This window comes from Haliotis cracherodii, unplaced genomic scaffold, assembly GCF_022045235.1.
Source record: "Haliotis cracherodii isolate W230 unplaced genomic scaffold, xgHalCrac1.p SCAF_9, whole genome shotgun sequence".
In the NCBI taxonomy this organism is placed as follows: domain Eukaryota; kingdom Metazoa; phylum Mollusca; class Gastropoda; order Lepetellida; family Haliotidae; genus Haliotis; species Haliotis cracherodii.
The window spans coordinates 9,098,082-9,111,006 of NW_027266343.1; the positions used below are offsets into that span (position 1 = coordinate 9,098,082).

Consider the following 12,925-nt stretch of genomic DNA (forward strand, 5'->3'; position numbering starts at 1 on the left):
TGGTTGCCCAGCCATGTTGGGATCATTGGTAACACTTTGGCTGATACTGCTGCTAAGGTAGCACTCAACAAATCTGTGACACCACTTCTTCTACCTTACAGTGATTATAAACCTGTCATTAGATGTTATATCAGAGATCTGATGCAGAAGAAGTGGGACACCCAAGTGGGTATAAATAAATTACATGCAATCAAAGCAAATATCGGTTATACCTACTTGGGTTGTCAGTCCAGATTTGATGAGGTTATATTAAGACGATGTCGCATTGGCCATTCAAGATATACTCATGAATATTTACTTAATGGTGAGGATCCTCCTTTCTGCATCCCTTGTGATGAGAGAATCACGGTCAAGCATGTCCTGCTTGACTGTGTTGATTTTTCCATCACAAGGGATAAATATTTCAAATCATCATCGCTTAAGGATCTTTTTACCAATATTAGTCCTCATTTAATTATTGCATTTTTAAAAGAAATTGAACTGATAAATAAATTTTGATGTACATAATTGTTTCTTAATTTGATAGTATCTAATTGTGAACTGAGATTGTTATTGGCTGTGCCCTTGATGGGGGTTAAAGTACTGTAAAATTATTGTCCCCCTGAGAGGGCTTAGTAAGTCCATATCATTCGAAGTCTGTTATTACTATCATAGTTTTAATCGTAGCATATATGTTCTTTTAAATTCAGCTAAATTCCCTAATCGTCGCCAACACCTGAAGGGATGATGTAAATCCAGCTGGGGTCCATGCAGGTAGCAAAAGTACTGTAAGTCCCCATGGTCCCCAGTATGGTGATCTACCTTCAGTTGTTGGAGATCATAGCCTGTTTTTATAATGTATTGTTATGTATCGTACTATCCATTTTATGATTCCATACTAGTTTTAAATATTTCTCTGTGATAAATCTAGTTATTTTACTGCCCATCGTTGGCAGGTTTTTATCCGTTTTCCAAGTATTTCTAATATTTAATCTTTGATAGTCACGATATGGCTGAAATATTGCCGATGTGACTTAAAACTTAACTCACTCACTCACTCACTCACTCCAAGGTATGGAACATGATCAAAAAGATCAAAGGCAAGGGATCAAATTCTACAGTAAACCATCTAAAGGATGGCGATACTTTGCTAACGAATAAATCGGATATTGCCAATAGACTTGGGAAAACGTTATCTCAACATTCGTCTTCCTCAAATTACGTTCCTGAATTTCAAAAATATCAGCTCCAACAGGAAAAGAAAAAAGTAAACTTTACATCTGATAATGGTGAAGATTACAATGAGGTATTTTCACTACATGAGCTATATACTGTCTCAGGGCAAGCTCATGATACAGCAGCAGGCGCTGATAATATTCATTATCAGCTACTGAAACTCTTGCCCGAATCATGCCTTGAAACTTTGTTGACTATATTCGATGACATTTGGACATCAGGGACGTTTTCACCTTCATGGCATAATGCCATTGTTATACCAATACCCAAACCTGGGCGGAATCATTCTGATCCATCAAATTACCGACCTATCTTTCTAACTAGCTGTGTTTGTAAAACGATGGAACGCATGGTCAATAATCGATTAGTGTGGTACTAGGAAACAAATAATCTTCTTACCAATATACAATGCGGTTTCCGGAAAAACAGAAGTACTATCGATCATTTAGTGCGTTTAGAATCGTTAATAAAAAATTCCATTGTAAATAGACAACATGCTGTATCGATCTTTTTCGATTTAGAAAAAGCTTACGATACAACATGGAAACATGGTATTTTAAAAGATCTTCATGATTTTGGATTAAGAGGCCGTCTGCCTCATTTTATATCCCAGTTTTTAACAGACAGGCAATTTTAAGTCCGAGTGGGTACAACCCTGTCTGATCATTATTATCAGGATCAGGGTGTCCCACAAGGCAGTATTTTGTCTGTCACTTTATTCAGTATAAAAATAAACAGTTTAGCAAAGGTTTTAAATGATTCAGTTGATGGATCACTTTTTTGTGGATGATTTTAATCTATCTTGTCGGGGTAAAAATATGCACACAATTGAAAGGGCAATTACAATTATGTCTAAATAAAATTAACAAGTGTCTAGAAAACGGGTTTAAATTTTCCAAATCAAAAACTAATTGTATACATTTCTGCCGAAAATATAAACCGCATAACGACCCTGAACTATTTCTAAATGGCACCCCTATCAAAGTTGTTAAGGAGGCCAAGTTCTTGGGACTTATTTTTGATAGCCACTTAACTTTCCTCCCACATATTAAATACCTTAAAGCTAAATGCCTGAAGGCACTCGATCTATTGAAAGTTGTTTCTAATTCAAAGTGGGGAGGGGATCAAACAACCCTCTTACACTTATACAGGTCACTGATCCGTTCAAAACTTGATTATGGCTCCATCGTCTATGGTGGAGCCTGTAAAAGTAATTTTTTAAAACTTGATACGATACATCATCATATGACCAACTTCTCGTCACGATATGGCTGCAATATTGCCGATGTGACGTTAAATGTTAACTCACTCACTCACTCACGATACATCATCAGGGCCTGAGGCTTTGCCTCGGTGCCTTCAGGGCGTCTCCAATTCACAGTCTGTATGTAGAAGCGGACGAACCTTCTCTTAAACAACGCCGTCTAAAATTATCTTTACAATATGTCACTAAATTATATTCTAACCAGTCCAATCCAGCTTTTAATTGCGTCTTTAATCCTCTTTACCAAGATATTTACAATAAAAAGTCAGCTCTTGTTCCACCACTCGGAATCAGAATCCAGTCTGCCATGTTTGCTTCCAATATTAAACTGCAAGATATAGCTCCCACTCAACTGTTTTCAACACCTCCTTGGCAAATGGTACGGCCAGAGGTAGACCTTACATTAACAAAATTAAAGAAATCTGATACTAACCAATTAATTTACCAACAAGAATACCATCAACTAAGAAACAATTATGACACTTATAAATCAATATTTACAGATGGATCCAAGGATGGTGGCGCAGTTGCTAGTGCCACTGTCATTGGATCCAGAACAATATCTTCACGTTTACCTGATAACAGTTCCATATTCACTGCAGAAGCAAACGCCATTTTTACAGCACTTAAATATATCAGTAATCAGGCTAAACATAAACAATTCATACTGTTTTCAGATTCTCTTTCATGCCTTCAGGCGATTAAAAATATGTCATCAAAACATCCACTTTTAATCGAAATTCTCGAATTATTTAATGATCTTGCTACTGGCCAATATGATATCGTCTTTTGTTGGTTACCAAGCCACGTTGGTATCATTGGTAACACAATGGCCGATACTGCTGCAAAAGCAGCCCTCAACAAATCTGTGACACCACTTCTGATCCCATACACTGATTTTAAACCCATGAGTCGATCTTACATCCGAGATCTTATGCAACAGAAGTGGGACACCCAAGTAGGTATCAATAAATTACATGAAATTAAACCAAATATCGGTTACACCTACCTGGGCTGTCAGTCCAGATTTGAAGAGGTCATTATGCGACGATGTCGTATTGGCCATTCAAGATATACACATGAGTATCTTTTAAATGGTGAGGATCCTCCGTTTTGCATCCCTTGTGATGAAAGAATCACAGTCAAGCATGTCCTGCTTGATTGTATTGATTTTTCCATCACAAGGGATAAATATTTCAATGTTAAAACAATTAAGGACCTTTTTAATGATGTTAATTCTCGTTTACTGTTATGTTTTTTAAAAGAAATAGAGCTTTTTCATAAATTTTGATGTGTTCAATGTATTGTTTTTAAAAATTGTTAGTGCGAATTTCATAACTTAGATTGTTAGTGGCTGTACCCTCGAGGGGGGTTGAAGTAGCGTAAAAGTATTGTCCCCCTAAGAGGGTATGTAAGTCCCATATCAATCGAAGTATTTTTCTGCACTCTAGGCTTTTAAACGTAGTATCTTCGTTCCTTTAATCTAAGGCTTATCTGGTACACTGTCGCCAGTGACTGAATGGATGATATAAATCCTGCCGGGGTCCATGCAGCAAGCAAAAGTACTGTAAGTCCCCATGGTCCCCAGTATGGTGATCTCCCTTCAGTTGCTGACGATTTCTAGCCCATTTTTATATTGTGGTGTTCATTAATGCTTACTGCCTTTTAATATTCTCAACTAGTTTTAAATCAAGTCTGTGATATTCTAGTTATTCTACTGTCCTTCGTTGACAGCTTTTTATTCAGTTTGAATATATGTATCATAAATGTTTCATAAATGTATCATAAATGTAACTTCTCGTCACGATATGGCTGAAATATTGCCCATGTGACGTTAAATAATAACTCACTCACTCACTCACATACGTGTATGCCAAGACATGTAAATGCCAATTCCATAATTCCTGAAACTATTGGAGAGTGTTTGCTGCCTGTAGGTGCTCAAGATATTGAAATACATGTGTTCTGCCTTGCTTTATAGTATGAAACTGACCCCTTCGGACGTCGAAAGATGAAATTCTGTCTCGAAATAACTTGATCAGAACTATAGTCATCGCCGAGAGGTCATACCTGTGGCATTTGCCATATTGCCGTTTCTGGGGGCAACTTAGTAAATTGTTTTTCGGGCACATGCAGAGTGGATCCAGTGCGCATGCGACCCAGGGTTCCAAGAGCAGCTTCAGAGCAAAAGGTTCATTGCGGAAAACTAGAAATCCCCCCTCGTATTCTGTGTAGGGTGAAAATGTACAAGGAGCATCGCCGTAATAGGAGAACATCAGTAGAGACGTGTGCTGTGCCACTGAGCCGTGCCCCGGGCACATCAGGAAGCCTGTATACGTCGCTTTTTCGAACATCTTGTCAAGGTTGTTTGTAATTACGACTGAAGCGTCCATGTATATGACGAATTCAGCTGTGTTGATGTGTGCCTGAAAAGGCACTCGTGAAGAGCAACCTCCTCGTGGTGAGTGCTGGGTAGCGCTAATAGCTCTTCCCCCGTGTGGAACCGGGGTAGAATATTTCCACAGCACCCCATTGCTGGTCGTAAGAGGCGACCAAAGTGGGCAGCCCGTTTGCCGTGGGTTGCGTCCCTGTGTCGGCGGAGGACGGGAGTCTGGTAGTTGAGGGCACTGGTTCCTGGAACTGTGTTCCTTTGCCCAACACACTACTTCGACCCTTACTTCGCCTAGACGGGTGGTAAGATGGGCCCGGTCTTATCAATCGGCTGGTCATGCCAGGCCCTGTGCGTAATATTGTATATGCACACATGTGTTGTATTGTAATGTATATTTTGGTCTTGGCCATGCATACCTTGTGTATATTATCAATTTTGGATTGTATAAATTGCCTAGAGTCTTACGCCAGAAGGCGGTGGCTCATGGGCCAATCTGGTACTTTCGACCTCTGTGTTCTGTATGTCTTCAATTTCTTGTCATGGGCCGAACCAGCCTGGCATTTTATTTGTTAGACAAATGCAGCTATTCATGTTGTTTTTACTGGAGTATACCACCTCTGTATCCCTGATGTTTGCATGTTGGAGATCCGGTGCAATTAAACATCGCTCTTTGTAGCACTCCATGGTGGGTGGGGAGCAGGGGTGCTGAATAAATTACTTTCATCATGGCTCACAATCATTCTGGTTCCAACCGCAATGAAAAGAAGAGACGACTCGAAGCTGAGATTTTATCATCTGATGATGATGTCTCGATTTCACAAAATTCTAATTCTTGGGCACGTTTTATAGTTGTTGAATCACGAAATCAACTACCCTTGAAAATTAATCCTTTTGCTATCTCTAAAGCCATTGCAGGTATTTGTGGTGAAGTCAAGAATGTTTCACGCCTCCGGACCGGTTCTCTTTTGGTAGAGTGTGCACGGAGACAGCAAGCTATCAATCTTTTGAAATGTACTACATTCGCAAACACTGAAGTTGCTGTCTCTGCGCACAGAACGTTAAACTCAAGTCGAGGCATCATCCGCGACAGAGCCCGTTGTCTGGCAGAAATGACAGAAGAGGAAATTCTTGATGAACTCAATGATCAACATGTCACGTCAGTGAAACGTTTCACAAGAAAGGATGGAGATAACATTGTCCCAACAAATACTTATTTGTTCACCTTTTCACTGTCGACCATACCACAATCTATAAAGGCAGGATATTTTAACATCGGAGTGGAGGTGTATGTCCCCAATCCACTCCGATGTTACAAGTGTCAGAAGTTTGGACACGGTTCCAAATCATGCGATCGGCCGATTGTTTGTCACCGTTGTGGTGCAAATCATGACGCCTCAGATTGTTCAGCTGACCCCAAATGTGTGAATTGTAAGGGTAAACATGTTGCATCTTCAAAATCATGTCCTCTTTGGCAACATGAGAAAGATATCTTGACAGTCAAATGTCAAAACAACATTTCTTTTCAGGAAGCAAGAAAAGTCATTGCCAGCCGGTCACCTCCATCAGGGCACACTTATGCTGCTGCTGTCTCTCGACCTTCTACCACAAGATCTATAGAATGTCAAACTGACCTGACATGGGCACACTCTGAACACCCTGTGCCTGTGGTTACAACATCTGAGAGTCAGACAGATGATTCAGATACTCAATCATCTGGCATCTCTCCAGCATCTCAGGTTGTGACTCAGACTATGGCCCAACCTAAACCGACTCCTGAATTACCAGCAACTAACAAACCATCGACTGAAATGCCCAAAAAACAAAAGAAGAAACAAAACAAGAAAATTACTACTAAGATCCCTACTGTCACTGAAACATCTGTTGATGTTCAGAATTTCTTTGATCCTCTCGAGATGGATGTTACTCCATCTACTATGAGTGGTGACTCTTCTTCACGTTCACGTGAGCGATCTCCTATAGAACCGCCATGAACCATTCAAATATTTTTCAATGGAATTGCAGAGGACTTAGGCACAATTTTAACGAGCTGCAATTATTAACAACAGATTTAAGTCCATCAGCAATTTCTTTACAAGAGACGTACTTAAAAAATACAGATAAATTTGAATTAAGGCAGTATAGTTCCTATCATTCTTTTTCTCCTCCGGGAGATAAAGCTACTGGAGGTGCTTCTATGTTGGTGCGGCGGGGCGTTGTTCACAGTCCTGTTCCGCTTGACACGAATTTGCAAGCAGTTGCAGTTAGACTTACACTGCATATTGCCTTCACACTTTGCTCCTTATACATTCCTCCATCTTCAAATCTTCAGCGTAATGATCTACAAAAACTATACGACCAGCTCCCAAAGCCCTGTGTCATCATGGGTGATCTAAATGGGCATAATCCTTTATGGGGAAGTTCAACCATTAATCAAAAGGGAAAAGTGATCGAAGATTTTGTTTCCGATAATGATCTTTGCATTTTTAATGATGACTCAGACACTTACTTACACCCTGCTACTGGTACCTATTCATCTTTAGATCTGTCTTTGACGGATTCAGTTTTGTTAAATGAATTCTCATGGTCCGTCCATGACGACCTATGTGGGAGTGACCATTTCCCCACGGTGCTTAAGCCCATTAATCCCGCTGATGATCCACCTTCACCTCGATGGAATTTTGTGAAGGCTGATTGGCTTTTATTTCAATCTTTATGCAAAGATAAATTACAACCTACGTCTTTTCAGAATGTTATTGACCCCATTCAGTTGTTCTCAGATCAACTGAATGAAATTGCTGATGAATCAATACCTAAGTCCTCTGTCAACCCACGTATTCGTAAACCATGGTTTGATGACACGTGCAAACAAGCTAGGAAATGTCGTAAGAAGGCGGAGAAATACTTCCGTAAACATCCTACTGTCCATAATTTAAACACTGTCAAAATTTCAAATGCTAAGGCAAGACGTCTATTTAAACAAAATAAACGTCAATCATGGAGGAACTATGTCTCCAATATAAACACTCGTACCCCTATGTCCAAGGTATGGAACATGATCAAAAAGATCAAAGGCAAGGGATCAAATTCTACAGTAAACCATTTAAAGGATGGTGACACTTTGCTAACGGATAAATCTGCTATTGCCAATAGACTTGGGAAAACTTTATCTCAACATTCGTCTTCATCAAATTACGTTCCCGAATTTCAAAAATATCAGCTTCAACAGGAAAAGAAAAAAGTAAATTTTACATCTGATAATGGTGAAGATTACAATGAGGTATTTTCACTACATGAGCTACATACTGCCTTAGGGCAAGCTCATGATACAGCAGCAGGCGCTGATAATATTCATTATCAGCTACTTAAACACTTGCCAGAATCATGTCTTGAAACTATGTTGAATATATTCGATGATATTTGGACAGCAGGGACATTTCCACCTTCATGGCATAAAGCCATTGTTATCCCCATACCCAAACCTGGGCGGGATCATTCTGATCCATCAAATTACAGACCTATATCTCTAACTAGCTGCGTTTGTAAAACTATGGAACGCATGGTAAATAATCGATTAGTGTGGTACTTGGAAACGAATAATCTTCTTACCAATATACAATGTGGTTTCCGGAAGAACAGAAGTACTATCGATCACTTAGTGCGTTTAGAATCATTCGTTAAAAATTCCATTGTAAATAGACAACATGCTGTATCGATCTTTTTCGATTTAGAAAAAGCATACGATACAACATGGAAACATGGTATTTTAAAAGATCTTCATGATTTTGGATTACGAGGCCGTCTGCCTCATTTTATATCACAATTTTTAACAGACAGGCAATTTCAAGTCCGCGTGGGTTCTACCCTGTCTGATCATTATAATCAGGATCAGGGTGTCCCACAAGGCAGTATTTTGTCTGTCACTTTATTTAGTATAAAAATTAACAGTTTGTCAAAAGTTTTAAATGATTCAGTTGATGGATCACTTTTTGTGGATGATTTTAATCTATCTTGCCGTGGAAAAAATATGCACACAATAGAAAGGCAATTACAATTATGTCTCAATAAAATTAACAAGTGGTGTCTAGAAAACGGGTTTAAATTTTCCAAATCAAAAACTAATTGTATACATTTCTGCAGAAAATATAAGCCACATAAGGACCCTGAACTATTTCTGAATGGCACTCCTATCAAAGTTGTTAAGGAGGCCAAGTTCTTGGGACTTATTTTTGATAACCACTTAACTTTCCTTCCACATATTAAATACCTTAAAGCTAAATGCCTGAAGGCACTCGACTTATTGAAAGTAGTTTCTAATTCAAAGTGGGGAGGGGATCAAACAACTCTCTTACACTTATACAGGTCACTCATTCGTTCAAAACTTGATTATGGCTCCATCGTCTATGGTGGAGCCTGCAAAAGTAATTTACAAAAACTCGATACCATCCATCATCAAGGCCTGAGGCTTTGCCTTGGAGCCTTCAGAACGTCTCCTATTCACAGTCTTTATATAGAAGCAGATGAGCCTTCTCTTAAACAACGCCGACTAAAATTATCTTTACAATACATCACTAAATTATATTCTAATCAGTCCAATCCAGCTTTTGAATGCATCTTCAATCCTCTCTACGAGGATCTTTACAATAAGAAATCAACACTTACTCCTCCACTCGGAATCAGAATAAAATCTGCAATATCAGCTTCGAATATTCAACTTCAAGATATAGCTCCTACTAAACTTTTCTCATCTCCTCCTTGGCAAATGGTAAAGCCAGAAGTAGACCTGACATTAACAAAACTAAAGAAATCAGATACTAACCAATTAATTTACCAACAAGAATACCTTCAACTAAGAAACACTTACGACACTTATAAATCTATATTTACAGATGGATCCAAGGATGGTGGCGCAGTTGCTAGTGCCACTGTCATTGGATCCAGAACAATCTCTTCACGTTTACCTGATAACAGTTCAATATTCACTGCAGAAGCAAACGCCATTTTTACAGCACTTAAATATGTCAGTAATCAATCTAAACATAAACAATTCATACTGTTTTCAGATTCTCTTTCATGCCTTCAGGCAATTAAAAATATGTCTTCAAAACATCCACTTTTAATCCAAATTCTTGAGTTATTTAATGATCTTGCTACTGGCCAATATGACATCGTGTTTTGTTGGTTACCAAGCCATGTTGGTATCATTGGTAACACAATGGCCGATGCTGCTGCTAAAGCAGCGCTCAACAAATCTGTGACACCACTTCTGATCCCATACACTGATTTTAAACCCATTATTCGATCTTACATCCGAGATCTTATGCAACAGAAGTGGGACGCCCAAGTAGGTATCAATAAATTACATGAAATTAAACCAAATATCGGATATACCTTCTTGGGCTGTCAGTCCAGATTTGAGGAGGTCATTATGCGACGATGTCGTATTGGCCACAGCAGATATACTCATGAATATTTACTAAAAGGTGAGGATCCTCCGTTTTGTATCCCTTGTGATGAAAGAATCACAGTCGGGCATGTCCTGCTTGACTGTGTTGATTTTTCCATCACAAGGGATAAATATTTCAATGTAAAAACAATTAAGGACCTTTTTAATGATGTTAATTCTCGTTTAATATTATGTTTTTTAAAGGAAATAGAACTTGTTCATAAATTTTGATGTGTTCAATGTATTGTTTTAAAAATTGGTAGTGCGAAATTCATAACTTAGATTGTTAGTGGCTGTACCCTTGAGGGGGGTTGAAGTAGTGTAAAATTATTGTCCCCCTAAGAGGGTATGTAAGTCCCAAATCATTCGAAGTATTTTTCAGCACACTAGGATTTTAAACGTAGTATCTTCGTTATTTTAATCTAAGGCTTAACTGGTTCACTGTCGCCAGTGACTGAAGGGATGATATAAATCCTGCCGGGGTCCATGCAGGAAGCAAAAGTACTGTAAGTCCCCATGGTCCCCAGTATGGTGATCTCCCTTCTGTTGCTGACGATTTCTAGCCCATTTTTATATTGTGATGTTCATTAATGCTTACTGTTTTTATTATTCACAACTAGTTTTAAATCAAGTCTGTGATATTCTAGTTATTCTACTGTCCTTCGTCGACAGGTTTTTATTTCGTATAATTATGTGTATTATTAATGTACTTCTCGTCACGATATGGCTGAAATACTGCCGATGTGACGCTAAATCTTAACTCACTCACACTGTGCCTGAAAAAATCAGATACTGCATTAGAAATGTCAGTTTATAACATGTATCATTATCCTATGGAAGTTTTGAATCATTGCAATATTACCATGCTCTAAAATATTGGAATGAGTGTTACAATTTATATTGTCCTAAATGGGTACTTGGGCTAAGGTTTGGGGAAAATAATGTGGGGTTATTGTTAGTGGGGTAGGTCATCGATGAAAAAGATCCCAGACGCATTATTATTTTGAATTGTTGAAGACACATTTCCAGTTATGAAATACGGCATATCATTTAAGCATTTCCCAATTTTCAGAGCCTTGAGGGAATCTCCTTTTGGTTTTGATGTGTATTTGGTTTTCAAATAAAAATATTTTTATTGGATCTTTGATGAGTGAAATATGGGAAAGTGTTCAGGCAAACAAAGACACTGTAACAAAATGCCCACTTGAGTGGACCCGACTTTGGAAGGTGTTTGCACTGTACCTGAATCATGAGTGGTTTCCAGGAATAGCCTTTGAGGAACTGTATCCGTGATGGTAGAAGGCGGAAGGGATATGTCTTGACAACAGCTTTCCCATATGTCGTCACCTGCAATGAAAATCTCAAACTTCACGACTCAGATTTTGGCGTAAGGGACCTACCGTTTTGATTCCGGTGTTTCTGTTTGTCTGTTTATCTCACTGTGTGTCTGTCTATTTGTCTGTCTCTGTGGCTGTGTGTTTTGTGTTGTGTTGTGTTGTGTTGTGTTGTGTTGTGTAGCGTCGCATTCAGCAATATTCTTGCTATGGGTAAGGTGAGGTGAAGTGGGGTTTAACGTCCCATTCAAAATTATTGCACTTATATAGCGACGTGAAGTTAACATGAATACCCCACTCAGACAGAGTATACTGACTTCGGGCCGATAAGTCCTTGTTTTATCCCCTTACTTCAGAGCGCCAGGCAGGGACACAACAAGTACCATCGTGTAATGTTTTTGGTATGACGCGGCACTCGTGAAGAGCAACCTCCTCGTGGTGAGTGCTGGGTAGCGCTAATAGCTCTTCCCCCGTGTGGAACCGGGGCAGAATATTTCCACAGCCTCCCATTGCTGGTCGTATGAGGCGACTAAAATGGGCAACCTGTTTGCCGTGGGTTGCGTCCCTGTGTCGGCGGAGGACGGGAGTCTGGTAGTTGAGGGCACTGGTTCCTGGAACTGTGTTCCTTTGCCCAACACATTACTTCGACCCTTACTTCGCCTAGACGGGTGGTAAGATGGGCCCGGTCTTATCAATCGGCTGGTCATGCCAAGCCCTGTGTGTAATATTGTATATGCACACCTGTGTTGTATTTTGATGTATATTTTGATCTTGGCCATACATAACTTGTGTGAATTCTCAATTTTGGATTGAATAAATTGCCTAGAGTCTTACGCCAGAAGGCGGTGGCTCATGGGCCAATCTGGTGATGTTGACCTCCGAATGATGTATGTTTCCAATTTCTTGTCATGGGCCGAACCAGTCTGGCATTAAATTGGTAGACAAATACAGCTGTTCGCGTCATATTCTCTGGAGTATAGCATCCCTGTATCCCTGGTGTCTGCATCCTGGATATCCGGTGCAATTTGACTCCGTCCTTGTTGTCACTCGGTGGTGGGTGGGGAGCAGGGGTGTGGAATAATTTTCTTTCATCATGTCACTACAACAATCTGGTTCCTCTCGAAATGAAAAGAAGAGACGTATTGAGGATATAGATCAATCAAATGGAAATACTTCTTCAAACATTGATACTTGGGCTAGATTCCTAGTTATTGAGGCTAGGGATCAACTACCCATTAAACTGAACCCGTTTGCTATCTCTAAAGCAGTATCTGGAA

The 12,925-nt window shown here is 39.4% G+C and overlaps 1 protein-coding gene across 1 annotated transcript in view; it reads right to left on the reverse strand.

The window, feature by feature from the left end:
• Positions 1-4,184: 4,184 nt before the first annotated feature.
• LOC139453000 (uncharacterized) overlaps positions 4,185-12,925 on the reverse strand; it is a 48,860-nt gene continuing 40,119 nt past the window's right edge. The window contains exons 7-8 of the mRNA XM_071234630.1: positions 11,557-11,661; positions 4,185-4,905 (exon numbers count right to left, since the gene is read on the reverse strand). Coding sequence (XP_071090731.1) covers positions 4,390-4,905; positions 11,557-11,661 — 621 coding nt within the window. The 3' untranslated portion in view covers positions 4,185-4,389. The remainder of the gene's footprint in view (positions 4,906-11,556; positions 11,662-12,925) is intronic.